Below are 27,282 nucleotides of genomic sequence, written 5' to 3'. Positions count from 1 at the left end.
ACTGACCCACGTGAGCACTTGCCTTGAATGGCATTTAGTGCGAAGGGAATTTCAAAGTTAAGATGAGCAAAGCTCCCTGAGTCAGAGCAAGCAGACTTGACTCAGTAGAACTCTGCTGTAAGCCTCAGGGTGAGTGGCAGCACCACCAGTGTTTAAAATTGATATTTATTGCTTGGTTGGTGACTCCCACGGCATCTGTCTCCTCTCGCAGCCTATAAGCTCCATCTGGGAAGTCCCGTGTGGTTCTGCTTGTCGTAACATGCCCACTCACCTCCTGGCATACTGTTGGCGTACGGCATGTGGTCAGAAATGTTTGTCCCAGGAATGGATACTTCTCACCACGTTTGGTTAGGAGGCCTGTTCTGATGCTGTGAATGGCTTTTATCCATCGTTCAGATCCTTGGTTTGCTGTAGGACTGTTCATTTATCATTTCTGTCTGAGTAGCTTTCTAGCAAAGCTTTCCGACTTTTTTCACACTTAAAAAAATGGATGCTCATAGATGACTTAACTTTTCTCATGAATGGGGTCAACTGTAGGTCATTAGTGACTTACAATAGAAACAGTGGGAAGAGATTCATCCCAGTTTGGTTCAGACAGTAAAGAATCCGCCTGCAGTTCAGGAGACCTGGGCTTGATCCCGGGGTTGAGAAGATCCCCTGGAGAAGGGAACAGCCACCCACTCCAGTATTCTGTCTGGCCTGGAGATTTCCATGGACAGAGGAGCCTGGTGGGCTACAGTCCAAGGAGTCACAAAGAGTTGGACATGACTGAATGACTAACACTTTCACTTTTTCATTCTCTTTATATGAGAAAGTGGTAAAATTAAACTCAAGTGGTCTATTTTTTTTTTACTTGTTTTCATCATCACCATCTTCTCTGTTTTTCAACTGAAGGATCCCTTTTTCAGTCTAATTTAATGAGAATGGCTCTTTGCAGCCACGGAGACCAAATGCTTGCATATTATGGAAATCGCTTTCTTTCACCTAACCCATATTCCTTTGCACACAGTGAAGATGAAAGAACAATTTTTATGGGTGTGGGAGAGAAAAGTGTGCAGACTGGACTGGTGGTCTTCATCCTTGGGGGACAAGGCTGGAAAGGACTTCAAAATCTGTTGGAGGTGAGGTTAGTATGAGGCAAGAGACCAGAATGAGTGCCTTTACAGACTCACAAAACAGGGCCATTGTTGACCCCAGCTGTAGCCCATCTGTAACTGAGCAGGTTATTGTGGGTGATACGTTTCTGTCCCAGACCTTACACTCCCCACATGGTGAGTTTAAAGCCAGAGTTCTTCTCAGACAGTCCTTCTTGGCAGAGAGTGAAGAGGTCCCAGAGTTATGTGTCTCTGCAAATCTCATCTAGAATAGCATGTAAGCCTTTTGATCCTCAGGCCTTAAGATGGATGGAGGGAAAACAAGTGGCTCTAATGAAAAAGGTCACCGATTATCTAAGGGTCAAAAGGTGGGGAAGAAGTTGAATAAATCTAACAGTGTTTGGTGCATGAAAAGCACATAAGAAGCTGCTACAGGAAGGAGTAAGTGTTGGAAACAGAAGGGGAGAAGACAAGGGGCTTCCCTGGCGATCCAGTGCTTAGGGCTCTGTATGTCCACTGCTGGGGTGCAAATCCTGCTCAGGGAACTAAGATCCTGCGTGTCTTATGATGTAGACAAAAAAAAAAAAAAAAAAAGGAAAGACGGGAAGTATGTTCTTGTGCAGTTCAGTTCAGTCACTCAGCCGTGTCCAGCTCCCTGCGACCCCATGGACTGCTGCATGCCAGGCCTCCCTGTGCGTTACCAACTCTCGGAGTTCACTCAAACTCATGTCCATTATGTCGATGATGCCATCCAACCATCTCATCCTCTGTTGTCCCCTTCTCTCTCCTTCAATCTTTCCCAGCATCAGGGTCTTTTCAAATGAGTTAGTTCTTTGCATCAGGTGGTCAAAGTATTGGAGTTTCAGCTTCAGCATCAGTCCTTCCAATGAATATTAAGGGCTGATTTCCTTCAGGATGGACTGGTTGGATCTCCTTGAAGTCCAAGGGACTCTCAAGAGTTTTCCCTAGCACCACAGTTCAAAAGCATCAATTCTTCAGTGTTCAGCTTTCTTTATAGTCCAGCTCTCACATCCATATATGACCACTGGTACTGGGGTCCAGCCCCGGTTGGATCCAGGGAATTTGAAGTGGGGACGGAGTCGGCATCTGGGAAAGGACTATTTAATTAGAAATATAAAGAGATTAGGAAAGAATAGTGTAGTAGGAAAATTAGTGGAGAAAAAATGCTGAATAACTTGGTTTACATGGAAAGCTAATAAAGTCTCAAGACAAGAAACTTGCACCACCTACGTAGGCCACCAGCACCCACTTGAATAGCGGAGGGTGCCCCGCCTTGGGCTCCCTCTCGCGTGGGTCTTAGAAGCCAGGGCAAGTAAGTATACATGGCGAGCCTCCACGCTCCAGATGGGAATTCAGCCAGAAAACAAGAAAAGGAGAAAAGACCACATGGGGGAAACCAGTCTTTCCAGTGACTGCCCCCCCCCCTTTATTGTCCAGAAAAGCTTTTTATACTTTTGGTTGTACATAGAGATCAATGGATAATACAAAGTTATGCAGCGTCAGCAGCCCTGACTCTTATTGAGACCAGGCTTTCTCTCTGCATACCTAGCTGTATACACAGGTCTTAGGTGATTTACATCATCTTTTGGCCAGGAGGCCTTTTAGCATTTTACGGCCCTTTTCTGATAAGGGTCTGTCAACCAGAAAACTTATTTGCCTTAAAAGTGTTGTTCTTACTAGTCTGGTGCCACTCTCAGAAAGCACTAATTAAGGTTACATTCTTACCTAGCAAGAACACAACAATTATAACAAGGAAAGAGGAGTACAGTGATTTATAACAAAAAGAAAGTTCATTAACTCAAAAGTCTAGTGTTGCTAACATCAAAACTACTATATTCCTTTTTCTATATCCCAGTTACATTGATTAATATCCTCCAGGTGCCTAAATGATAAAGAATGTGGAGGCCTGGCAGCAGTCATTGACTCAACAATGAAAACCCATCACCAATATAATTCTTAGCTCTTTAGAAAAGGCTCTATATCTTTAAGATGCTTTAAGCTGCATGCCTTTCGTGGCTGGGGGGCTGTAAACAATTCACAAGTAGTAAAAGTCCGGGGGAACCTGTCAGGCAATGTAGAGAGCCATCAGAGGGATTTGAGCTGAGACACTCCTTTCATACGCAGGAGACCAGTTGGAGCTCTAAGTTAACTTTTTCCAGAGAAAGGTGGTCGGGGATAGCCCCCTGTAATGTCAGAAGAGTATAGAATAGTGGACAGTAAACAGACAGATTTTGGTTTCGGGGCAGATGCTCAGGCAGAGGACCCCTTGAGACCTGACTCACCTTGTCCACCAGGCCTCTCCGCATGTCCTTGTCATGGGTGGGATCTCCTGTGCTGGCTCCCGGCACACTGGAAAAACCATAGCCTTGACTAGACGGACCTTTGTTGGTGGAGTAATATCTCTGCTTTTTAATATGCTGTCTAGGTTGATCATAACTTTTCTTCCAAGGAGCAAGCATCTTTTAATTTCATGGCTGCAGTCACCATCTGCAGTGATTTTGTGGAGTTGGGGTTGGCAAATTTTAAGAACTTCAAGATTTCCTTCCTTTCAGAACTTCAGATGATCCAAGGACCAAGGAAAATCTAGGAGCCGGGTGTCCAGGCGTCCATGGCTCTGAGCATCAGAATAGCACACGTGTGCTTTGTGTCCCCACTTCTGCAGACGCTTTATTCAGGGGAAGAGCCGGCAGCTCTCCCAGCCTGTGTGCTCTGCGTCGGTGGATATGGAGGGCCAACTGCGCTCCCAGTAAGGGCCTTGAGCATCTGTGGGCCTTGGTACCCATGAAAGGTCAGGGAACCAGTCCCTGGGATGACTATGTAATGCCTCGAGGACAGCACGTTCCAGAGAATCAAAAGTGCTGTTGTTTGTGTTCAGTTGAGACCTTATGATTAGCACAGGGGTAGCCAGGATCAGACTTGTTAAGGATGTGCTGCTATAACAGTGGACATCACTCCGTAAGTGACAAGCCCTGCAGACTGCGGCGGGAAGCACTATTAGTGACTGCGTACTTTTAAGCGTGTACTCCTATTGGTATTCATATAATGCTTCCAATACTCCCACTTTTCCTGTGTTACTTCATTTGGCTCTCAGTTACCCTGTGAAGTAGATACTGTTATGTTCTTAAACTAGATCAATGGGAGGTGCTAGAGAAACCAGGAGCAAGGAGCAGGAGAAGCCAGGTTGCACTCAGGGCATCCGCTAAATAACATGGAGGCCAAAATTTAGATTTAAAAATATCCTTCACAGAGTTAGAACATGGCACTGTCCCTGGAAAGTAATGAAAACTATTTGCCAGTGGAAATTTCAGCCATATTTTGTATCTAAGTCATTTGACATGACTTTAATTAAATTCAGCCTGTTCTGTCCCCTTGTAACACTGGCCAGGTTAACATTTTTATCCTGGTTGCTGGTTTACTCTCTTTTCCGCCTTGTCTACCTTCCACCACCGTTAAGTGACCAAGACGCTGAGCAGGGGGCCTAGCGCACACCTTATGCCAAATAAAGGCTCTGTGAGTGGATGGATGAGTTCTGAAAGCAGGACAGAGAAAACGAAAAGAAAGACATTTTTTACAGAAAGCCACATTCTCAGTAGTTGGTGTGCCACATTATCACTTGTACATTGAAGTTAGATCTCAGATTTAATTAGTATGAGGGTAATTTTATATGAAATCTGTCATTAAAAGCCCTCCCAAGAGGTACAGGAACATCCACAAAATGTCCACCTTTGGAAAGATTTCAGCCCTGACGTGCAACTGCATTTGAAACATGCCTCCCTAGTTCTCACTTAACTCTGCTTAGGCTGGAAAGAAAAGCCAAGTCACCCTACGCTTTCATAGTTACTTTTCCATCTGGAAATAACATTTATATTGGTCCCTGTTTGGTTACTACAAAGAGTGCGCTGTAGACATGAAGGAGACTTCTTTTCAGAGAAGGAGGTGCCTGGATGTGTGATTAAATGAATGTATATGAACTCGGATGTTTAAGCAATCCTCATAGAATAGAGGTGGAGGTCACCCCTGCGTTGGAATTGTCAGAGGAGGGTGAATATTAAGGCCTATGAAAGCTGGAGCTAGGAGTAAGAATGTTTTAACTCCACATATAGTCACTCCTAATAATTTTGGTTAATTCTAATTCCTTTAATAAAAAAAGACAGAATAGATTTTGGGTGGGCAGCTAGCAGTTGTTCTCATAATAAGTAAATACAAAGAAGATCTTGAAAATGGTGCAGTAATGACTAGAGTCTGGAGAAGCTACCGTGCAGAAATGAAATGTCCGTGGACGTTGTATCAGGCAGGAGTGAAGGGGAGAGCTCACCAAGCAGAGCAGGTCACAGATGAGAGGCTTGCTCCGGCCAGCACACCATTATTCCGGTCAGCTCATTTCAGCAACAAACATTTATCATAGCATCATAGACACTGACTAAATGGTTAAAAAAGAAAGGGCCATGACCCAGTGTCAGAATGAGTTATGTGGGCCAGGGAATCTCAAAGCAGGTTGAGCATCAGACTCTCCAGAAGAAGATCGGAAAGGAGAGATGTGTGGTGTCCGCCCCAGGTGCACTGTTAGGCTTCTCTGGATTGGGGAGTTAAGAATCTATACGCTTAAGGAGCCCCCTCGTGATACCAAGGCGGAGAGTCCAGGGGAACCGGTCTTTGGAAACTACAGATGGAAAGTGAGTGCTCTGCTCATGATGACGGTGGTTGTGGTCATTGACACCTACTGGTGATGTTCTCAAAGAATCGTGGGCACACGACTTCCCAGGCCCCCTCCCAGTGCCACCCCCAGCATTTTTGAAGAACTGGATCTTAGAACAGCAGACATCTGAATTTGTAACTAGCAGCCCAGCTGGTTTGAAAGCAGGTGGTCCGCACACCAAACGTTGAGAAACAATGGTTTTTGAGGACTTAGTGTTTGCCAGGCAGTTTGCTATAAAACATGTACACACATTATCGGATTCCATCCTTCAAGTAATCTCATAGGAGAGGGACTTTAATCACCCCCATTTTACAGACGTGGAAACGGAAGCATGGGGAAAACTGGGTCAAGATCACAGTGTAAATAGCTGAGCTGACTCAAAGACTAGAACTGTCTGACAACAAGATTTATGATCCTAATACAGACTGCCTCCTTGCTTCCAGGAGGTCAGAGAGAGGGAAAAAAAAAAGACTCTGCAGTTGGGACAGGCTTTATGAAGGCACTGAAACAGAAGTAGAAGGGGACTTTGGAATTTGTCGTTTGTCCTTGGACACACGAAGTTTGAGATGTCTGTAAAATGAATCCTTTATTTTTTTGTTTAGTTATAAAACTTTGAAATATGCAACTCAAAGCAAACATGTTATTTTTTCACACAGTAAATAGTGGAATGGTATCTGGCACTATTGCATACCCGTTGGACCAGGCCATGGCTTTAGAAACTGCTGATGCGCCCCAAGTCTCTGGTGTCATTAAGAAGCTGAAACCTTCAGGGACTTCCCTGGTGGCCCAGCGGTTAGGGCCCCACGCCTCCAGGGCAGCAGCTCAGACCCCAGCCGGGGAAACGAGACCTCACGTGCCACGGGGCAAGGTCAGAAAGTGGAAAAAAAAAAAAGTTGAAAACTTCAGAGGGCATATTGGCTGCTGAGATGCGTAATACAGAATGTTTTGTGAAAAAAATGCCAATGTGTTTTTAGGGCCAACACTCCCTACATTCTTTTGCCTTTGATAGTCTCTTTAATTGAAATATAGCTGATGCATGGTATTATTTTAATTTCAGACATATGACATAATAATTTCACATTTGCATGCGGTATAAAGTGACCACCGTGATAAATGTAGTGACCATCTGTCACCACACGTGGTGATCACAGTGTCGTTGGCCGTCTTCTTTATGCTGTGTGTTACATCCTTGTGACTTATTCCTTCAAAGAACTTTTGGTTTTCTCCTTTGAAGAATTAATAAAATGAGGAAATAGATAAGGAAGCCCAAAGATACAGTGAAGACGAAACAGGATGCTAAAGCATAGACTAGGTTTTAAAATAATTTGCTCTTTTGGATTTAGTAATGTCAACTGTCTTTCAAAAGATAACTTTTTAAAAAATTACAAATCTCTGCTGCCTATTAGGGTCCCTTTAAAGGGCAAATTTCCTGGGCATTAGAGAAGGAAAGGCTGTAAGTGAAAGATAACTTGTTTACCAAACAGGGACTAGAATTGAAATAGCCTTTTGGAGTTAATGAAAGTATAAAATAGCTTTTCCCCAGCAGACTGAGAGAAGCCTAATTTAATTATCTGTGAGCATTACAGATTAGAAGCAGCCTTTCCTTCATCTCTGGAAGCTGAGAGTGGACAGCTCATACCTAGTGAAAAAGTGACTCACTCATTCATGTCTGACTCTTTGCAACCCCATGGACTGTAGCCCACCAGGCTCCTCTGTCCACGGGAATCTCTAGGCAGGAACACTGGAGTGGGTTGCCATGCCCTCCTCCAGGGGCTCCTCCTGACCCAGGGATCAAAGCTGGGTCTCCTGCACTGCAGGCGGGTTCCTTACAGCCTGAGCCCCCAGGGAGGTGGCGGGCACGGGGCACTGGAGCCGGGGGACGTGAGGAACACCCATGGAGAGCACAGCGGCCACGGGGCCCAGGGCCCCAGCCGCAGCCATGGCATAGTCCCGTGCTCTGTCTTCCACACTTACTGGGCTTCCCTGGTGGCTCAGGTGGGAAAGAATCCGCCTGCAATGCGGGAGACCTGGGTTCTATGGGTTAGGATTCCCTGGGGAGGGCATGGCAACCCACTCCAGTATTCTCACCTGGAGAGTCCCATGGGCAGAGAAGCCTGGTGGGCTACAGTCCACAGAGTCGCACAGAGTCAGACACGGCTGAAGCAGCTTAACATGCATATTTTATAGAGTATTTATTTACTCATTTTTTTGGCCACACGATGCAGGATGTGGGGTATTAGTTCCCCAAGCAGGGATCAAACCTGTGCCCCCTGCAGAGGGAACACAGAGTCTTCCCCACTAGGCCAGTGAAGTCCTGAAAGTGCCTTTTGATCTGAGTGTTACTTTAAGCCGTGAGCCGTAAGGCTCAGAATCCGCTGGACTTCCTGGCGGTTCTAACGTCTAGAGAAGTTCGGTAGTTTGCAATGTTCAAACACTATTACACAGCCTACTGCATTTATCCGTTACTTGTCCCTTAACATACGATGTTTGGTTGATTTAAAACTACACAGCATATTAAACTGGACTTTGCTTTCTTAGAATTTGCTAACATTTGTAGTGGGGCGAGCCGCACCCACAAGGAAATGGATTTACTAAAATTACAAAAACATGCAAATTAAGTTTATAGTATAGTGTAATGTTTCATCCCCTTTAGAAAGCAAACTGTTTCATTGACCAGCCCCTTGGTTGTGTGATGAAGACTAGACACGAGATACCAACTTCGTCCCAGCTGCTTGCTGAAAACAGAAACGCCCCTTTATGGAACAGCGTCCATGGGTTATGAGTCCCTTACGTCTTAGTCTTGAATTACTTTAATCAGATGTGAGGCCTGGGGAGTCAGGAGCTTTGATTAAGCCGGTGTCTGGCCTGATGCAGCCGCCGGCGCCAGGAGATGGGAAGGGCGCACAGGAGGAGCCTGCGGGGGAGCCTGCTGCCCGGCAGAGCGCCTGGCCCTCCGGCAGGGGAGGCGGTGCCGCGGGGTCCCTGCCAGCCCCTCCTGCCTTTCCCCCTTTGCCCACAGCCTGCCCTTTCCTCCCGGGGGTGGGCAGCTTGGCGACCATCACAGCGCCGAAGACTGGAACTGATGTGACCTTGGCTTATCCTCAACCGCCCTGAACCACGTTTCTTCTTCTGTAAGACAGGGCTATAATAAGTGCCAGAAAATGCTGAAAGGGTTCCAGAAAGTGAAACAGCACGGTGCTCATCTTATTTCCTAGGGCTGCCATAACAACAGCCACAAACTGGGTGGATTGAACAGCAGAACGTACCGCCTTCGCCGCTCCAGACAGACTGACGCGACTGAGCCGCGCGTTCTCTCCAGCCCTCTCTCGACTGCCTCTGCTAACTTGCCACTGTTTCCGAGAGACTTGATGATAAGCTAACCCCAAACAACACTCACGTTCATCAGTCATAGCATTCTATAATTCAGGCCGCTGGAATTTACTTCTGGACTTTGCTCAGAAAGGAATGACCTGAGCACATAAGTAAACAGGATGAAAAGGGACTGTTTACAGGTTTCAAAGAATCACTGATTCTGAAGCGCGCCACAGAATGCAGTTTCATGCAAACTGCAGGTCTCCGTTGCACACAGCCAGTGTTCTGAGTGGCCCGCAGGGAGCGGCCGCGTCCTGGGGGAGAGCCCAGAGTGTTCCCAGTCACATGATCTTTATCCGCCTCTCTGAGACTTGGTGCGGGGATTAATTATCTAATGTTTGTAAAGCATCTGGAAGTTGATAACTGCTAATTATTTTACCCTGGTATCTTGCCCTTTGTTCTAAATACTTAGCAATCTGAAGTGAAGAGACGTTAAAGTCGAGGGCTTGCCTGGCGGTCCAGTGGTTAAGACTTTGCCTTCCACTGCTGGGGGTGGAGGTTCCATTCCTGGTCAGGAAGCTAGGATCCCACAGGCCTTGAGGCCAAAGAAAGCCCAAACACAAAACAGCAACAGAAGCAGCACTGCAGCGAGCTCAGTGAAGACTTTGAAGATGGCCCACATCAGAGGAAAATAAGAATTATGAAAAAGGTTGTCGAGATAGCCACAGTCTCCAAAACGAGATCGTGGTCGACCTTCCCTTACGAACGTTTCCACGCCGCTGCTGGCCACTGCCTGCTCTAGACCTTCCTCCCTGAGCAGCGCGGCTGGAGGAAGAGTGCTTGAGGTGTGAAGCAGACAGTCACGCCGCTAGTACCGACCACGTAAAAGAGCGAAGGTCAAAGCCGCTCAGTCCTTGTCTGACTCTTTGGGACCCCGTGGACTATAGCCCACCCAGCTCCTCTGTCCTTGGAATTCTCCCAACCGAGGGATCAAATCTGGATCTCCTGCTTTGCAGGCAGATTCGTTACTGTCTGAGCCACCAGGGAAGCCCACCCACCTTATGGGAAGTGCTTTATATACATTATCACATTTAATCCTCACAAAATATGCACAGGAGGGCATTGGTGGCTCAGTGGTAAGGAATCTGCTCACAGTGCCACAGACGCAGTTTCGATCCCTGGGTCAGGAAGATCCCCTGGAGGAGAGAATGGCAACCCCCTCCAGTGTTCTTGCCTGGAGAGCCCCATGGACAGAGGAGCCTGGCGGGCTGCAGTCCATGGGGTCGCAAAGAGGCGGACACGACTGAGCGACTAAACCACCACCACCGCCACGTCGTGAGCAAGGGCTCAGAGCAGTTCCAGCTGAGAACTGGTAAAGCTTGGTTTTGAAGATGTTATCTGATTCCAAAGACTCTGAGCTCTTCCTGCCTCCTTCCCCCTTCACCCTGTGCTCAAGTAGAAGGCAGAAGATAAGCAGCTTGGGCAGAGTGAGCTGGTGTGAGGAGGGAAGGAGAAACCCACACTTGTCTTTTTCCCGGTGCACAAAGTCTGCTGAACACAGAAGAGGTTTAAAGCGAGAGTCTAGGAGCTAAAGCAGCCCCAGCCTATAAGCAGGGAACTTTATACTGAAAAAAAAAAAAAAAAAGATCTGATTTTGCATTTGGAGAGGCTGTTAGTAATAATTTAGACTTGCCTCACTCTTTGGCAGAGGAGGACATTAGGGTTAGGGTTAGGGGTTGGGGTTGGGGTTAGGGTTTCTTTATATTAAATTTTTCTTGTTTATTTTTCTTCCAGTTTTATTGGATATAATTGGAATACAGCTCTGTATGAGTTTAAGGTGTACAACATAATGATTTTACCTACCATACCTCATGGACTGATTACCACAATAAGTTTAGTGAATATCTACTATCTCATAAAAAACACAAAATAAAAGAAAAAGAAAAAAAAATTTTTTCCTTGTGATGAGAGCTCTTAGTATTTGGTCTCTTAAAAGCTTTCATATATACACACAGCAATGTTAATTATATTAATCATATTCATCACTAATACTTACTTACCTTATAACTGGAAGTTTGTACCTTTTGACCGTCTTCCTCCAATTCCTCTTCCTTTCCTCCCACCTCTGAATCACAAATCTGATCTTTCTGTGAGTTTGTCTGTTTCTCTGAAGTATACTTGACCTACAGCACGCTATTGGTTCCAAGTGCAGAACATAGTGATTCAGTGTTTCTAGACGTTGCAAAATGTTCACAAGGAACGCTAACACACTTAAGGCTTGCCTGCTTACTGTATGCAGGACACTGTTCTAAGCTCTCTGTGGATATGAATTCATTTTATCTGTATAACTCTAAGAGGCAACAGTATCATTCTTCTCTTTGAAATACCTACAGAAAGGGCACAGAAAGACTTTGGTAAAACCATCTCTTTGAAAGTAATCTTCAGATTTCAAATACTGTAGAGGAAATGAGGTCAGCAGTTTTCAAACCGTATTTCAGGGTTTGTTAGGAACCCTGCTCAGAGGTGTGAATTGTCAGAAGATAAAGGCATAAAATCTGGGATCAACCAGGCTGCAACCCTGTACACACTCTCTTTCGATTGTTCCACATTTTGTTTTATGACTAGATGACTTAGGAGTCGTGTCTCCGGTTGAGGAGTCAATGACTGCCGCCTTCAGCGGCTTTTAAATTGAGGAGTAAGTGACACAGAACGTTGTGTAAAGTCTCACGTGTGCAGCCTGCTGACTTCGTACATCGATATCTATGTGTCCCCTCAATTTCCTTAGTGTTTTATAGTGTTTATTTGGCCGCATCGGGTCTCAGTCTCTGCACCCAGGATCCTCTGCAACACGTGGACTCATTAGCTGTGCTGCGCGGGTTCAGCGTGTGTGGCTCGCTGGCCCTCAAGTGCCCAGACCCAGCGGTCAGCGTGGAGGCGCTCCAGTCTCGTGCTTGGCTTCAGTTGCACCATGGCTCATGGGATCTTAGTACCCCCGCCGGGATCGAGCCCACGTGCCCTGCGTTGCAAAGCAGAGTCTTAACCACCGGACCAGCAGGAAAGTCCCTGTTCCCTCAACGCTTAGCAATGACTTCTTGGTGCTCTTAGACCCTTCTTGCCATTTTGTAACCCTTGTCTCTCCTGCTCTGCAGAGGGGGCTGTGGGATGGCTCTTTATGGGGTTTAGCTCAGCTGTGTGTCAGAATAATCTCCGAATTGCAGGTCTGTTTCCGTTTCTTTCCTTTCACCGTCTTCATTAGAAACACGGTCAGTTCTTGAGACTCTGCTCGATGCAGACCTGGTGGCGGGAAGCCGGGATCACAGTGGAAGTTACCACATCTGTCGCAGGAGTTGTGCTTCAGTAAAACGCAGACACAACCCGGGAACTGTTACATTAACATCGGAGAGTCTTTGGATGCCAGGAAATTTGGATTTGTAATAGAAGTTAGCACCAAACAACAGCCTAAATATCCAAGCCTGAATAAGTGTCCTTGAAAGACTTTACGGTATGAGCTCATGTGACCCAAAGTATGGTTTTAAAATCTGCTCATCAACATGAATTTTCTCTCCCTATAAAGTCAACGGCCCTCACGGGCAGCCTTCTGTTGCCTTTGAGCAGCCACCGTAGTATCAAACTGAACCTTCTGCACACAGAGTTGGCGGGGTCGCCCTCTCTGAGTCTTCTAGTAGCAGAGTTAACCTATTAGCAGAGGATTCTAATGAGCCACAGACTGTGGCTAGGGCTTTGGAATTGTTCATGCCTGTATATACCGCCTGACACGTGGGCTAGTTTATGATTCCACCATTAGAAAGATGTGCATGGTACTGAGGGTATTTGCTGTTGAGGGTTATTTTGCAAACTTCATATTGTTTTTGAAGAAGGATGCTTGGTTGTGTTCGCATTGAGATGACTGGTTCCAGACACAGTCAATGGCTCAGATCTGAGTAGGTAAGACGGGCACTTCGGGAGAGTTGTCTGTAGCTTCTGCAGTCCTGTGTGATGAGCTGGAAAAGCAGCTGCGAAGTGTAATGTTGTTCAGTCGCTCAGTTGTGTCTGACTCTACGCCCCCTGGACTGCAGCACTCCAGGCCTCCCTGTCCTTCACTGTCTCCCAGAGTCTGCTGAAACCCATGTCCATTGAGTCAGTGATGCCATCCAAATATTTCATCACTCCCTTCTCCTCCTGCCTTCAGTCTTTCCCAACATCAGGTTCTTTTCCAATGAGTTGGCTCTTTGCCTCAGGTGGCCAAAGTATTGGAGCTTCAGTTTCAACCTCAGTCCTTCCAGTGAATATTCAGGACTGATTGCGTTTAGGACTTCTTGCATTCCAAGGGACTCTCAAGAGTCTTCTCCAACACCACAGTTCAAAAGCATCAATTCGGTGGCTCAGCTTTCTTTATAGTCCAACTCTCACATCTGTGTATGACTAGTGGAAAGAGCATGGCTTTGACTATACGCACCTCTGTCGGCAAGTGATGTCTCTGCTTTTTAATATGCTGTCTGGCTTGTCATAGCTTTTCTTCCAAGGAGCAAGTATGTTTTAATTTCATGGTTAATGCAGAGGCTGGAAAAAACTTATTCCAACCCCCGAACACTTTATGCCTTGAGACCATAGCTTATTCATCTTGTACTGTCAGGTACTTTCCTTCTCTATCAATTCATTTTGATCTCTTGAAGATGCTGTTGTTTTTCTGGAAAAAGCAATAAGCTAGAGCTCAATCTTCTGCATGCATAAGATGCATAAAGCCAGACAGTCATTCACATTCTAGTATTAATAACTTTACAGGGCATTTCTTCATTCTAAAAAGGAAATTCTTATTTGGAATTGTTGGAAGAAGGGCATTAAAGAAGAAAAGTGATCATTGTGCAATGAACTCTTCCTCGAAGGAGGATGGATTGAAATCATCAGCACCGAAGATATTCTTGGCTTGCCTTATCATTTTCCCAAGGAAAGTCAGTACTTTGTCATATTGTTGCCATTTCCAAAGAATACCTTTTTTTGAGAAGTTTAAACATCAGTGAGTCTCCCACCATTTTCTCACCCTGAGTTTTACCATCTGCCAGCTACCGTGTGCGGGACGTAACGTGCACTGCCTCACTTGATCTGCACGCCAGTCTTGAGGGCCATGCTGCTCAACAGGCTCTTGCTGTTGTTGTTCAGCCGCTCAGCCGTGTCTGACTCTTTGTGACCCCATGGACTGCAGCACGTCAGGCCTCGCTGTCCATCACCAACTCCCGGAGTTCACTCAGACTCATGTCCATTGAGTCGATGAAGCCATCCAGCCATCTCATCCTCTGTCGTCCCCTTCTCCTCCTGCCCTCAATCTTTCCCAGTATCAGGGTCTTTCCCAATGAGTCAGTTCTTTGCATCATGTGGCCAAAGTATTGGAGTTCCAGCTTCAGCATGAGACCTTCCAGTGAATATTCAGGACCGATTTCCTTCAGGATGGACTGGTTGGCTCTCACGTCCATAAACAAGCTCTAAATGGTGTTCATTCTACATTTTAGACATTCTAACTCAGTCTTCACACCGACCCTCTACAGGTCCTATTATCTCCCCATTTCACAGATACAGAAACGGAGATACAAAGAGATTAGCTGACTGCCTCAATATCGCATGATCTCGTGGGATCTTGTGGCACACTGTGGAGCTGTGCTTTATGTCCAGGGCTTCTAGTTCCAGAATACACTGTTGTATATTGATGTTATCATGATCAGGGAGGAAATAGAAGCACAGAGAATAACAACTTGCCCCAAGTCACAGGCAGTGAATAATGGAGCAGGGTCTCAGACTCAGGCAGCCTGCAAGCTACAGCCCTCGAATCATCCTGCACACCGTCTCTTTTGATCAGTCGTTTCTAAAGCCGCACACACTTGCTTCCACTCAATACAGATCTCACTGAAGCACTTAAGAAAAGATAATGATATGAACAGGAAGGGGAGACATTAGCTTTATCATTTATTGAGCTTCCTGATTAGTTTGCTTACTTAGTTCAGTGTTTCCTTTCATTCTGAGTCGATGTGGGATAGTGGTTCATTATGAGAGAGTTGAATCCTCACTGGATTAGTTGCCAGAGTCAAAGACAGCCCTAACCTCATCTAGAGCAGCATTTCTTATCTTTAATGAGCATATGAACCCCTGAAGACCTGGTGAAAATGCAGAGGCTGATTCAATAAGTCTGGGATGAGCCAAGATTCTGCATTCCTCGCAAGCGTCCAGGTGATGCCGACGCTGCTAGAACACGATCCGTGCTTTGGGTAGCAAGGCTGGAGGATTGAGCTTTTCCAAACTGATCAGAGATTTACTCCCAGAGTTCAAATGGGAAGGAGGGCATTTTCATAGATGGAAGAACACTTAGGGAGTTTGGGCAACAACACTGGGCAGAGGAGGGATGACCTGTGAAATAAGATCTGAGCTCCACAGGCTCAGCCTTAGGATTGAAAGGAGCCTTAAAGGTCATCTGGTCCAAACATCCAGCCAATGTTTGAATCCTCTTGAATCCCTGCCAGGTCATCCCAGCCCTTGAGTTAAAGAAGTATTTGCCATGAATGGAAATAAACATTCAACAGAACAAGAGAATTTCAGAATGGTGCCTGAAGCACAGAAAGACTCAAAGAGCGAGTGGCTTTTGGAAGAGCTGTGATGCCTCACGCCGGCGCAGACAGACGTTGGCCTCTGTGCTATGTTTTTAGTCTCTGGATATTGATTCAGATGGAGAAGGCAATGGCACCCCCACTCCAGTACTCTTGCCTGGAAAATCCCATGGACGGAGGAGCCTGGGAGGCTGCAGTCCATGGGGTCGCTAAGAGTCGGACATGACTGAGCGACTTCACTTTCACTTTTCACTTTCCTGCACTGGAGAAGGAAATGGCACCCCACTCCAGTGTTCTTGCCTGGAGAATCCCAGGGATGGCGGAGCCTGATGGGCTGCTGTCTATGGGGTCGCACAGAGTCGGACACGACTGAAGTGACTTAGCAGCATTGATTCAGAAGTTTTCAGAGCCACCATTTCATCATGAAAGCAGTGCACTCTATCAGAGGGCCACTTGGGAATGTTTCTTCCCCCACACGTGTGGCCCCGCTATGAATAGAGGTGTCCGTGCTGACCAGCAGGTGAGAATCAGCAGCAGGTCTTGGCTGCCAGCTACTTCTTGGCGGCACTGACTGTAAACCAGGGCCCTTGAGAAACCATATTTTCAAGGATCCAGAATCCTGCAACCATGAATGGCTTACTCTCACTTTGATTTTCCGTGTGTGCATCGTGTCCGGCTGTCTGCGATCCCATGGACTGGGGCCGCCAGGCCCCTCTGTCCCTGGGATTCTCCAGGCGAGAATACTGGAGCAGGTTGCCATTTCCTCCTCCAGGGGATCTTCCGACCCAGGGATGGACCAGCGTCTCCTGTGCTTCCTGCATGGGCGGCGGATGCACTGAGCCACCTGGGGACGCGGCCTGAACCAAAAGATGCTTGTGCTGTGGGGCCTTCTGACGGGGAGCTGCCAGCTTCTCCTTTTCTCTCATCTCAGGCTGTTGCTCGACGGTACTCTGCTTTCTGTTTCAGGTGCCCGGGGGCAGCGAGAAGCGGTGGAGGCCAGCCCTGGTTGTACTGACGGAGAAGGACCTTCTTATTTATGACAGCATGCCACGGAGAAAGGAAGCCTGGTTCAGCCCCGTTCACACGTACCCACTGCTTGCCACCAGGTAGCCATGGTCTTGTGTCTGGGTGTGAGGAGTTTGCTGTTTGAATCTTTTAATCAATGATAATTATTTCAGCATGTGATATTACTGCTTCCTCTTACAGCAGGAGCTGAGAGTTCCTCTAGAATGTAGGCACACATTTTTAGCCACGTAGATTAATTATCATTTCTGACCATACACAGGGCAACACAAAGCCCTTGCTTCCTAATGGAGAGGCAGCAACACCAGTGACATGGACCCGGCCTAGTCGCCTTCCTGGGCCTCCAGCCACTTTGGGATGAACTCCACACATGTGCCTACTCTTGACGTTCAGGTAGAATCAAGTAAGGGTCTTCACTTGGTGGCACAAAGAATGTCACGTGGGGCTGTCCCACTGTGCCTTCTGAAGCTCGGTCAGCAGGAGACCCCGCAGCAAGTTCTCCTGCAGTTGCGGGGCGCCAGCCCTGGAAGTGGGGCTGCGGGGGTCTGTCTGCTGCTCAGCACCTTCAGTGTTGAGACTTTGGACCCTAACGCACTGTGTGCTTCAGTCCCTTCTCCACCAGAGCACCTCAGAACAGACTCCTGCTTTCAGCCCTGGCTCCTGCTGCTGGCTTTCTGTATATGCTTTCTGATAATGGGTTTAGTTTTCATTATTCCTGCTATGTCTCTTCCCCTACCTAGAAGCTTTGTGTCCATAATGTTTGTGGCCCCAGCTGGCATAGTTGCTGGCAACTTGGGGCCCTTAAAAACATCCGTAGAATGAATTATTGAACAATGTGGGCAGGCTCTGAAAGGAGTTTGGTCCGACGGACAGAGTATAGTGAACTGAGGTTTGGGGGCATCTGTTCTGGGTGAGAGACAGTCGAGATGGCTTCTCCTATCTGAATGGACTGAGATGCCAAACAGGTTATATTCAAAGCTCACGTGCAAGGAGAGAACGAGACCCAGTAGCAGAGCAGAAGTGCCACAAAAGTCAAAGCGACAATAGTGAGCTGAGCTGAAGCTCCCTGAACTCTCTCCTACTTACATCATGGTTGGTGATGGGGAACAGCAAGGGTATCCTGAGAGTACCCATTGTTGGCCTCAGAGGTAAGTAGAGGAAGCCTTCAGGGGCTGGGAACCAGGCCTAGATCACTTAGACGTTAATCAAGTAAATAAAATGAAATAAAACAGTAATTTAATTTTTTAGTTTCTTAAGCCTCAAAAATCTTGGCAGGGTAACTATTAAAATACTGTTCGTGTTTCAATGAAACCTCAATAATCAGAATACAAGTATCCTACGATGTTGCTGCAAAGATCCGGGCTTCTCCTTGGGCTTCCTTCAAATTCAGCCCGATCCCTGTCACTTTCCACAGTTAATATCCATGCTCTGAGACATTCCTGTAATGAAATCAAAGAAAGATTAGACCACAGTCACTGTCTTCCAGTTACTAAGAAGATACAATGGACTCATGCCTCTTGGAACAGTTTTTAGGAACAAAAGTTTAAAGAACGTAAAGTTTCTAGGTACTTTTCAGGCAACTTGAAAATAAAACTTACCTGAACACAGAGCTTCTGCCTCTCAGTTTCTGAGCATTCTGACTAGTGGAGGCTGCTGTTTCATTCCTGTGTGCATGTACGTACTGATTCAGGATTTTAGATATTAGCTCCTGGACCACACTGGCCGCATTTCGAGGGTCAGTGGTTGGGGCCGGTGGCTGCCGTTTGCATGGCATGGATCTAGAACAGCTCTGCCGTCACAGAATGCTCTGTTGGACAGCAGCGCCCTGGAGCGCACAGGACTCCCTCAGAATCTGTCCCAAGCAGCCCGCCAACAGCTCAGGCCACCGGGGGGGTCATCCTCCAGGCTCTGCAGGCTGCCGGCACAAGCTGGGATCCTGTGGCTCTTTGTGACCCCATGGACTGCAGCACGCCAGGCCTCCCTGTCCATCACCAACACCCAGAGCTTGCTCCAACTCACGTCCATGGCGTCAGTGATGCCATCCAACCATCTCATCCTCTGTCATCCCCTTCTTCTCCTCCTGGCCTCAATCTTTCCCAGCATCAGGGTCTTTTGCAATGAGTCAGGTCTTTGCATCAGGTGGCCAAAGTATTGGAGCTTCAGCATATGAACTCATACAAAAGCAAAGTCCCCCAAAGGAGGGACGGGCGCACAGACACAGCAGTTGGTGGCTGAGTAGCTTTCGGCGGGCACCAGAAGCACCTATCTTAGACTCACCAGCCATGCGATGCCAGGTCTGCATTATGAGCAAATCACACGAATCACCTAAAACCAAAAGCCTGTGCCCAATATGGAGACAGAAGGTGGAATTCCCATTCGGTGCAAACTGTGCTCATTTAGAACAGAAGATGCAACGTTTAAAAAGACCAGAGTCCAGGGGCTTCCCTGGGGCTCCCCTGGGGCTCCAGTGGTTAAGGTCTTGCCTTCCGATGCTGGTGGTAGGGGATGCGGATTGGATCCTGGTTGGGGAGCTAAGACCCCACCTGCCTCGCGGCCAAAAAAACAAAACATAAAATGGGAGCAATGTTGTAACAAGTTCAATAAAGGCTTTAAAAACAAGGGAAAAACCAGGGTCTGCCATCTAAATATAAAGGAGACGTGCCGGGGATGCTTGACTGCCCATCTTGCCTCCCTCTCCCAGATTACCAACCTCTGAACTGCAGAACAGCTCATCACAATGTGTCTGAATTAGCCCCATGAGCAATGATAAAAGTAGGCCCGAAATCGTGCCCCTGACCTCTGCTGGAAGCCCGGGAGGCAGTTAAGATGTGGAGGCCGCACTGGGAGCCTCTCCTTCCTTCAGCGCCGCCTGGAAACCTGGAAAAGGAGGAGCTGGACTCCCATCCTCGCTTTCTCTCCCAGGACAGGGCTTAGCTCGGGGTCACTGCACCTCCCTCCTTCCCAGTCCCATCTGTTTACGCACTTGGTCGAAACCTGCCCTCTGCCCAGCCCAGCTGAGGGATGCACTTTAGGGAAATGGGCTTTTAACTGACCTTTCACTTGCTCATCAGCTCCCGTGGTTTGCCTGCATCGGTCCTGGCTAGCTTCCCTCCTGGACCCTGTGCGTGTGTCTAGAAAAAGACTTTTGGGAAACGGCGAGGAAAATGACCCCTCCATCTTCTCGAGTAATCACAGCGGAGATGGAGCCCCTTTGTGGCTCCAGGCTGGGAGCAGCGTTCCTGCCCTGAAGGTTGACACTCTCCCTGCGCTGCAGGCCAGTTCTCCTGTTATTAGAGGGTGTGTGGTGGGTCCAGCTGCTTGCCGCTCAAAACCCGATAAACAGGCCAGGTTGGTGGAAAGCTTGCTTTATGTCAGATGCCGGCACTGGGGGTGGGTGTGTGGACGTCTGTGCGAAGGCCCAGTCCTCCCCTGACAAGCAGTGAGCACTCTCATAGCCAGACTGGGCGGGGGGCCTGCAGAAACAGCGCCTGCAGTGCTGGCCGCTCTTCAGGTTGGCCCTCAGTGGTCTGACGGGCACTGTCTTGGTGGCTTCCGGGACAGCTCATCTTCCATTCCGGGGCCATTCGTTCTCATTTCTCTGGGGCCAGTTCTCAGAGCTGTGGCAGCTCGTGTCCTGGGTAGCATCTGGTCATCGTGCAGCTAACTTCTCCCCGCTGGTGTTCTAGAATCGATAAGACTGCTCGCAGGATGTATTAGCAGCCCTCGAGAAAGAACCGAAGGCCCTTGGCCAGGCCTCATGACTACTCTGTTAATATTTAGTCTCATGGACTGTTTTCCATTATTTCCTCATTTCACACTTCTCTGATCAAACCTCTACTTTGACCAGAGTTTTCCACACACAAGAGGCAGGCAGGGGACATGGGTTGGGGCAAGGACCACAGGGCCCCGCTCCGTTTCGTCTAAGCTGGGGGGCCAGGCGTGGCAGATGCCCAGAGAAACCCTGATCCTCCCACTACAGCAGTCACCCAGCACTTCCTCTGGGAAGGAGGGCTGCTCCCCAGCCTCATGTTGAAGCTCATTGAGTGACTCTCTCACTTACTTCTCGCGTGTTCCACGCATGCACCTGTGGCTCTGTGCGTTTGGTATATGAACATTCAGGCACACAGCCTGTCTAGTAGCATTATTTTTCCAAAGAAGGGGAGTCCTGTTTCTTTTGAAGACCTTCTCTTAAGGTATTATTTATAAGCAGTGCTATGCACGAATCTGAAATGTGTAGTTCACTTCACTTTTCTTTGTAGATACAGAGCCACATCGTCTGAAGTTTTATTATAGGTTAGGGTGTCTGCTAATTAATCATCCTGGGTAACTTTATCAGGAAGGCCATTATGTACCATCTGCAAATAGCTAGACCCAGCCGCTAATATACCCATGGCTGACCTTTGTGGAAGGAGCGTAGAAAAGGCCAACAGCTTTACATGGATTCTACCTGACTTTGCAAAACTTGCTCAATTTAAGAATCACCTAGCTGTCCATTAGTGATTCTGGCCCCAAGCACCCTGCCCTGGAGATCCTGGCTCAGCAGGCCCAGGTTATGAGTCAGGAGTCTGTGCTTAACAAGCTTCAGATGTAGTGTTCAGGCACCACGTTTAACCCTTGCAGCCCCACGAGATTTAGGTTTTCTTCCTGTGTCACAGAGAAGTAAACTGAGGCACTAAGGGATTATGTAACTTACCCACAGTTGTACAGCTGGTGAGAAACACACCCAGAATTCTGATTCTGAATCCACTTTCTGTTTTTTTAAAAGATTTATTTAGTTCCAGCTGCTCTAGGTCTTTGTTGCTGTGTGCTGTAAGCGGGAGCTACTCTTCCGTTGCCGTGTGAGGGCTTCTCTTGTGGAGCACAGGCTCTAGGCGCTCAGGCCTCAGTAGTTGGGCACACAGGCTTAGTTGCCCTGTGACATGTGGAATCTTCCCAGACCAGGTATCGAACCCATATCCCCTGCACTGGCAGGCAGATTCTTCACCACTAGACCGCCAGGGGAGCCCTGAATCCACCTTCTTAACCACCATTCAGTAAAGCCAGAATGGTGGCTCAGATGGTTAAGAATGTGCCTGCAACGCAGGAGACTAGAGATCCAACCAGTCCATCCTGAAGGAAATCGGTCCTGGGTGTTCATTGGAAGGACTGATGCTGAGGCTGAAACTCCAACACTTTGGCCACCTGATGCAAAGATCATTTGAAAAGACCCTGATGCTGGGAAAGATTGAGGGCAGGAGCAGAAGGGGACAACAGAGGATGAGATGGTTGGATGGCATCACCAACTCAATGGACATGGGTTTGAGTGAACTCCAGGAGCGGGTGATGGACAGGGAGGCCTGGCAGGCTGCAGTCCATGGGGTCACAAAGAGTCGGACACAATGGGGTGGCTGAAAACAACAACCACACCACTCTCTGCAGCCTCCCAGGAGCATATTTCCTATTCCCTGAAGATCAGATGGCTCTTCGAATTTGCTGAGTGGATCATATAAATCTTTCCTTAGCACTCCTGACAACTCAGTCATGAACAGAGAGCCGTTCAGATCCTACAGCAGAGTGAGCACAGAGCTGGGGACTCTGAGACCTGGAGTTTATGCCCAGGGATTTGACCAGGGGCTCTCAATGTGTCATCGCCAGCCGGGAACGTGAGCACCACCTGGGAACTTGGGGCACGTTGCAGATGCTCCATCCCACTTCAGAGGAATTAAATCAGAAACTCCAGGACTGGGGCCCGGCCCACATGTGAGGGCACAAGCCCTCCAGGTGCTTCTGATGTGGGCAGATGGGAGCCCCTGGTTCAGAAGACTCTACTGGCTCCCAGGGTTCCTGGCGGGAAGGAAACGCCATAGCCAGGACAGGGGCCTTTGTCCTCCGTGTTCTTCAGAAGCACCGTTTTGCTTCAAGCAGTGGTGACCACTGATGAGTTAGTTTGAAGGTTGTCCTGGATCCAGGTGCCCACAGAGTCATCAGCAGCCCCCGGGATGTGTATACGGCTGCCCTGCTCTTCCGTCCTATAGGCTTTTTCCACCGGTCCTTTGCCCTCTACCTCAGCTTCCTCCGAATGACTGCAGTGCCCCATCAGTGGATCCTCCAGGACACAGGATGCTGCTACACAGCAGTGACTCAAGTACAGACTTGTTCAGCATAACCCCTGACACACAGCCACCACAAAATACCATAGATCGGTAATCAGTTCTCACAATTCTGGCAGCTGGAGGTCTAAGATCAGGGTAGCAGTGTGGTTTGTTTCTGGTGAGAACTCTGTTTTGTGTGTATGTGTGTACTGCATCAGGATCTTAGTTCCCTGGCCAGGGATCAGACCCATGCCCCTGCGTTGGGAACAGAGTCCTAATCACTAGGCCACCAGGCAAGTCCTCAGAGCTCTCTTGATTTGTAGACGCTGTCATCTTGCTGTGCATGGCTGCATGACTTCCTTGTGTCCCTGAGGAGAGAAAACGCGAGCTCTATGGGGTCTCTTCTTACAAGGGCACTAATCCCATCAGAGCAGGGCCCCACCCTTGTGACCTCATTTAACCTTAATGACCTCGGTTCTATCTCTAAATACAATTATACTGTAGATCGGAGCCTCCCTGTATGAACTGACAGCTGGGGCAGAACTCAGCCCATTGCACTGACTCCAGGATGGCCTTATTTAACATGATGCACACAGCAAGACTGGCTGCTCTTGGTCCTTGAGCCTTCATCTTAGCAGTCCCGGAAAGCGTTGGTCAGAACGTCAGAGGCTCTTTTTTCTTGCAGAACTGTCTGGGAGTGTAGCCAGTAGGAAACAGGTTTCTTCTAAAATCATTCCTCAGCTCAGACATTTCACAGTTGACTTGCTGATTTGTTTGTGGTTCTTTTTTTTTTTTTTTTTGAGGGGGGGGTGCAGGTTCCAGGCATATCAAATTTATATTTTTCTGGAAGATGAAAATGTGATTGTGTCAAGGCAGAGGCACTAGAAATGCTCACAGTGGTCTTGGTGTCAGCTGCCACAGAGAAGTTTCCAGGCAGTCAGTTCTTCCACTGACAGCATTCCGTGGTTTCTCTGTGCCCTGATGGTGCTGCTCATAGCAGCTACTCTCATCCCTCGGCTTTTTATGAGGCGGGAAAGCATTTTCTTTTTTTTTGCTTAGCCAAAGCTTATTTGATGTTGCTGAACATTAAAAAAAGAAAGGTATCCTTGCTCACTCAGAGTGTGTTAGTCTTTTGCCACTGTCGTCATCTTTGGCAAGTGAGATAGGTCTACAGAGAACAAGGATTAAGGTTGCAGTATTTCTGGAATTCTAGAAGAAGTATAACCCCAAAATTCTGCCCACCCAGCCCCAGGGGTTGGGGAAAAGTTCGGAAGCACAGAGCTTGTAGAAAGAATGACGCTGCTCTCAACCCAGTTTCCTGACCTGTCGCTCTGCTCCCCTCTGACGTCACTTGGGAGCCAGAGACTCGCAGCGCTGGTACTAAACGTGTCGGGAAATCTTTCGTGCTTTAGGCGCTAACCTGTTTCTCAGTGCAAAGTAGCTGCCGCCTCAGGCGGGCGCAGACGTTTTAGGAATGCTTTCCACTGGGAAAGGCTGGCCAGTTGCATCTGTCAGACTTTAAAGTATAGTCAGCCTGCAGTTTTCACTCGAAGCCTGGGAGGCCCCTCTCTCGTGGAGGGCGCGGGCATGTTCCACGGGCTTCCCCTCGGGCGGCGCAGAAGCTGCCACGTGCCCGCGAACCCCTGTTGTGTCAGACCGAGAAGTGTGCGGTTGGCCCTCACTCCGTCCGCCGCGTGTGTCTCCGCGTGTCTGGGGCTGCCCCTGCCCTCACTCGAGCCGGTGCGGGAGCCCTTCAGAGGTGGCCGGGGATTAGCTGAGCGAGGAGATTCATGGACTTTGGAATCAGACAAACCAGCAGTCAGATTCTGAGACTTCTGCTTGCAATGAGGCAAAGCATTAATATCAGTTTCTCCGGATCCAAGTCTCCTCACCTACGGGAAGCAGTAACTTCTGCTCTTCCAGTTATTGAGAAGATGGACTTCTCGACTGCTCTTACAGCGCGCGTAAGCATTCAGCGTGTAACAGACATAGGAAGTGATGGATAAATGCCAGCAGTTGTTGCTATTGGATAAAGTAATTGGCATTAATGCATGAATGGCTGAAAAGGAATCGGACCTGTCTGACCCCACACGTGATACTGCATTTACCAAAGACTTGTAGCCACTGAGCTGTAAGGACGGGGCTAAGGAGGAGGTTTGGGTTTGTTTGTAGAGATGAGGAAGTGTGAGGAGATGGAAATAGGGGCCTGGAACACCTTGCTTCACAGCACGAAGCTGGTCCTGAGTGCTGCTGCGGGGAATGCGTGGCAGATGGTCACGTGGCTCTGAGAGTGTAGCTGGATGAGCCTTGGTCGGAACTGGGCTCCAGTCTGCTTCGCTGCTTACTCCCCTTTGTTTAACGGGCCTCGGCTTACTCTCAGTATCCCTAATGATGTCCCCTTCCGAGAGATGGGACCGGGCCTGATTCCTTTGCCACCATATTCAGATGGAAGAAGTTTAGAAGGTGCAGTGAGGCAGGAGTTCAGTGACTCTTGGCCGAGGGACAGCAGGCTTGTTCTTGGGCAGCCCCTCCTGTCTGATGGTTCGGGGCTTGTTAGGGATTCTGCCCCTTCACGTCTTCCCAGGAGACTGTTGCCTGTTGGGCCCCAAGTAAGGGTAGCCAGCTGACATAACAAAGAATTCAAGAGGAGCCCCAGAACCATTGAAGGGGTCTGACCAGTTGCTCTTCCTTCCTCCTCCTTTTTTCTTCCTTTTCTTCCTTTTTCTGTGGCTTGCACTGGGGCATATGCATGGAGATACTAATTACAGCAATTAAGGAAAATGAGGGTGTAATATTGCTTAGCAACCCAGTTACCTAACCTGTAATTTTACTAATTTGGCTGAATCTGTGTGCTGCAACTGTTTTGGATTTAATTAAGGATATTAATAAAAACATTTTTAATGAAATATTTTATGCGACACTCTCTAACGCCTTAGCGGAATTAAACTAGTGCATAAGCATCCCTTGTGAAGTAGGGTTTTCTGTTTTTCTTGAAACTAATCAGACAAAAGGGGCCTGAGGATCAAGAAACGATAAGCAGCCTCACATCGCCTCAGTTGCTGGCTGGCCCCCACAGGGACGGCTACTTCTACTGCCAAGCTCCCAAAATCTCAGACAGAGAATTTGACTTGAAACAGGGCTTATCACACAGCCTCTTTGAGCCTCCTGGTATCCAGTGCTTTGGGCATAGGACATAATTTTAAAACATTCCATCCTCTTTTTGTCTTATAAGAAGCCAGATGGGTTAGACACCCCTTTACTTTGATAGTACTGCGTGTGTGCTCAGGTGTGTCCGACTCTGCAACCCCAGGGATTGTAGCCCACCAGACTCCTCTGTCCGTGGAATTTTCCAAGCAAGAATACTGGCGTGGGTTGCCATTTCCTCCCCCAGGGGATCTTCCCAACCCAGGGATTGAACCTGCATCTCCTACGTCAGCAGGTAGAGTCTTTATCCGTGAGCCACCAGTGAAAGCACTAGTTGCTAAAGATGGATTTGGAAGCAGAAACAGGAAATGGATGTTAGGCTAATCGCATACAACATTCGATCCCAGTTAACTTTCAAGATCATTTTTTTTCAGGATGAATTAATCTGGAAATTAGAATTTAGTGGATGCAAATCCAAGTTCTCTGGATTGAACTATAACTACTCTTTGGTACGGTTGAGGGACAGAAAGTGGAAGACAAGTCATAATATCTCAGTTCAGTTCAGTCACTCAGTCGTATCCAACTCTTTGTGACCCTGTGGACTGCAGCATGCCAGGCCTCCCTGTCCATCACCAACTCCCAGAGCTTACCCAAACCCATGTCCGTTGAGTTGGTGATGCCATCCAACCATCTCATCCTCTGTCGTCCCCTTCTCCTCCTGCCCCCAATCCCTCCTAGCATCAGGGTCTTTCTAATGAGTCAGCTCTTCACATTAGGTGCTCAAAGTATTGGAGTTTCAGCCTCAGCATCAGTCCTTCCAATGAACACCCAGGACTGATCTCCTTTAGGATGGACTGGTTGGATTTCCTTGCAATCCAAGGGACTCTCAAGAGTCTTCTCCAACACCACAGTTCAAAAGCATAAATTCTTCAGCTTTCTTCACAGTCCAACTCTCACATCCATACATGACCACTGGAAAAACCATAGCCTTCACTAGAAGGCTTCACCTTAGTTGGCAAAGTAATGTCTCTGCTTTTGAATATATTATCTAGGTTGGTCATAACTTTTCTTCCAAGGAGTGAGCGCCTTTTAATTTCATGGCTGCAATCACCATCTGCAGTGATTTTGGAGCCCCCCAAAATAAAGTCTGCCACTGTTTCCATTGTTTCCCCATCTATTTCCCATGAAGTGATGGGACTGGATGCCATGATCTTCGTTTTCTGAATGTTGAGCTTTAAGCCAACTTTTTCACTCTCCTCTTTCACTTTCATCAAGAGGCTCTTTAGTTCCTCTTCACTTTCTGCCATAAGGGTGGTGTCATCTGCACATCT

At 47.9% G+C, this 27,282-nt stretch overlaps 1 protein-coding gene across 2 annotated transcripts in view; it reads left to right on the top strand.

Annotated features, from left to right (window-relative positions):
- Nucleotides 1-27,282, top strand: part of SNTB1 (syntrophin beta 1) — a 245,585-nt gene that overhangs the window by 197,798 nt on the left and 20,505 nt on the right. For both annotated transcript variants that reach the window (XM_069600771.1, XM_069600772.1), the window contains exon 5: nucleotides 16,680-16,819. In XM_069600771.1, coding sequence (XP_069456872.1) covers nucleotides 16,680-16,819 — 140 coding nt within the window. The remainder of the gene's footprint in view (nucleotides 1-16,679; nucleotides 16,820-27,282) is intronic.

This window comes from Ovis canadensis, chromosome 9, assembly GCF_042477335.2.
Source record: "Ovis canadensis isolate MfBH-ARS-UI-01 breed Bighorn chromosome 9, ARS-UI_OviCan_v2, whole genome shotgun sequence".
Classification (NCBI taxonomy): Eukaryota; Metazoa; Chordata; class Mammalia; order Artiodactyla; family Bovidae; genus Ovis; species Ovis canadensis.
This window is presented reverse-complemented; position numbering and strand designations above follow the sequence as displayed.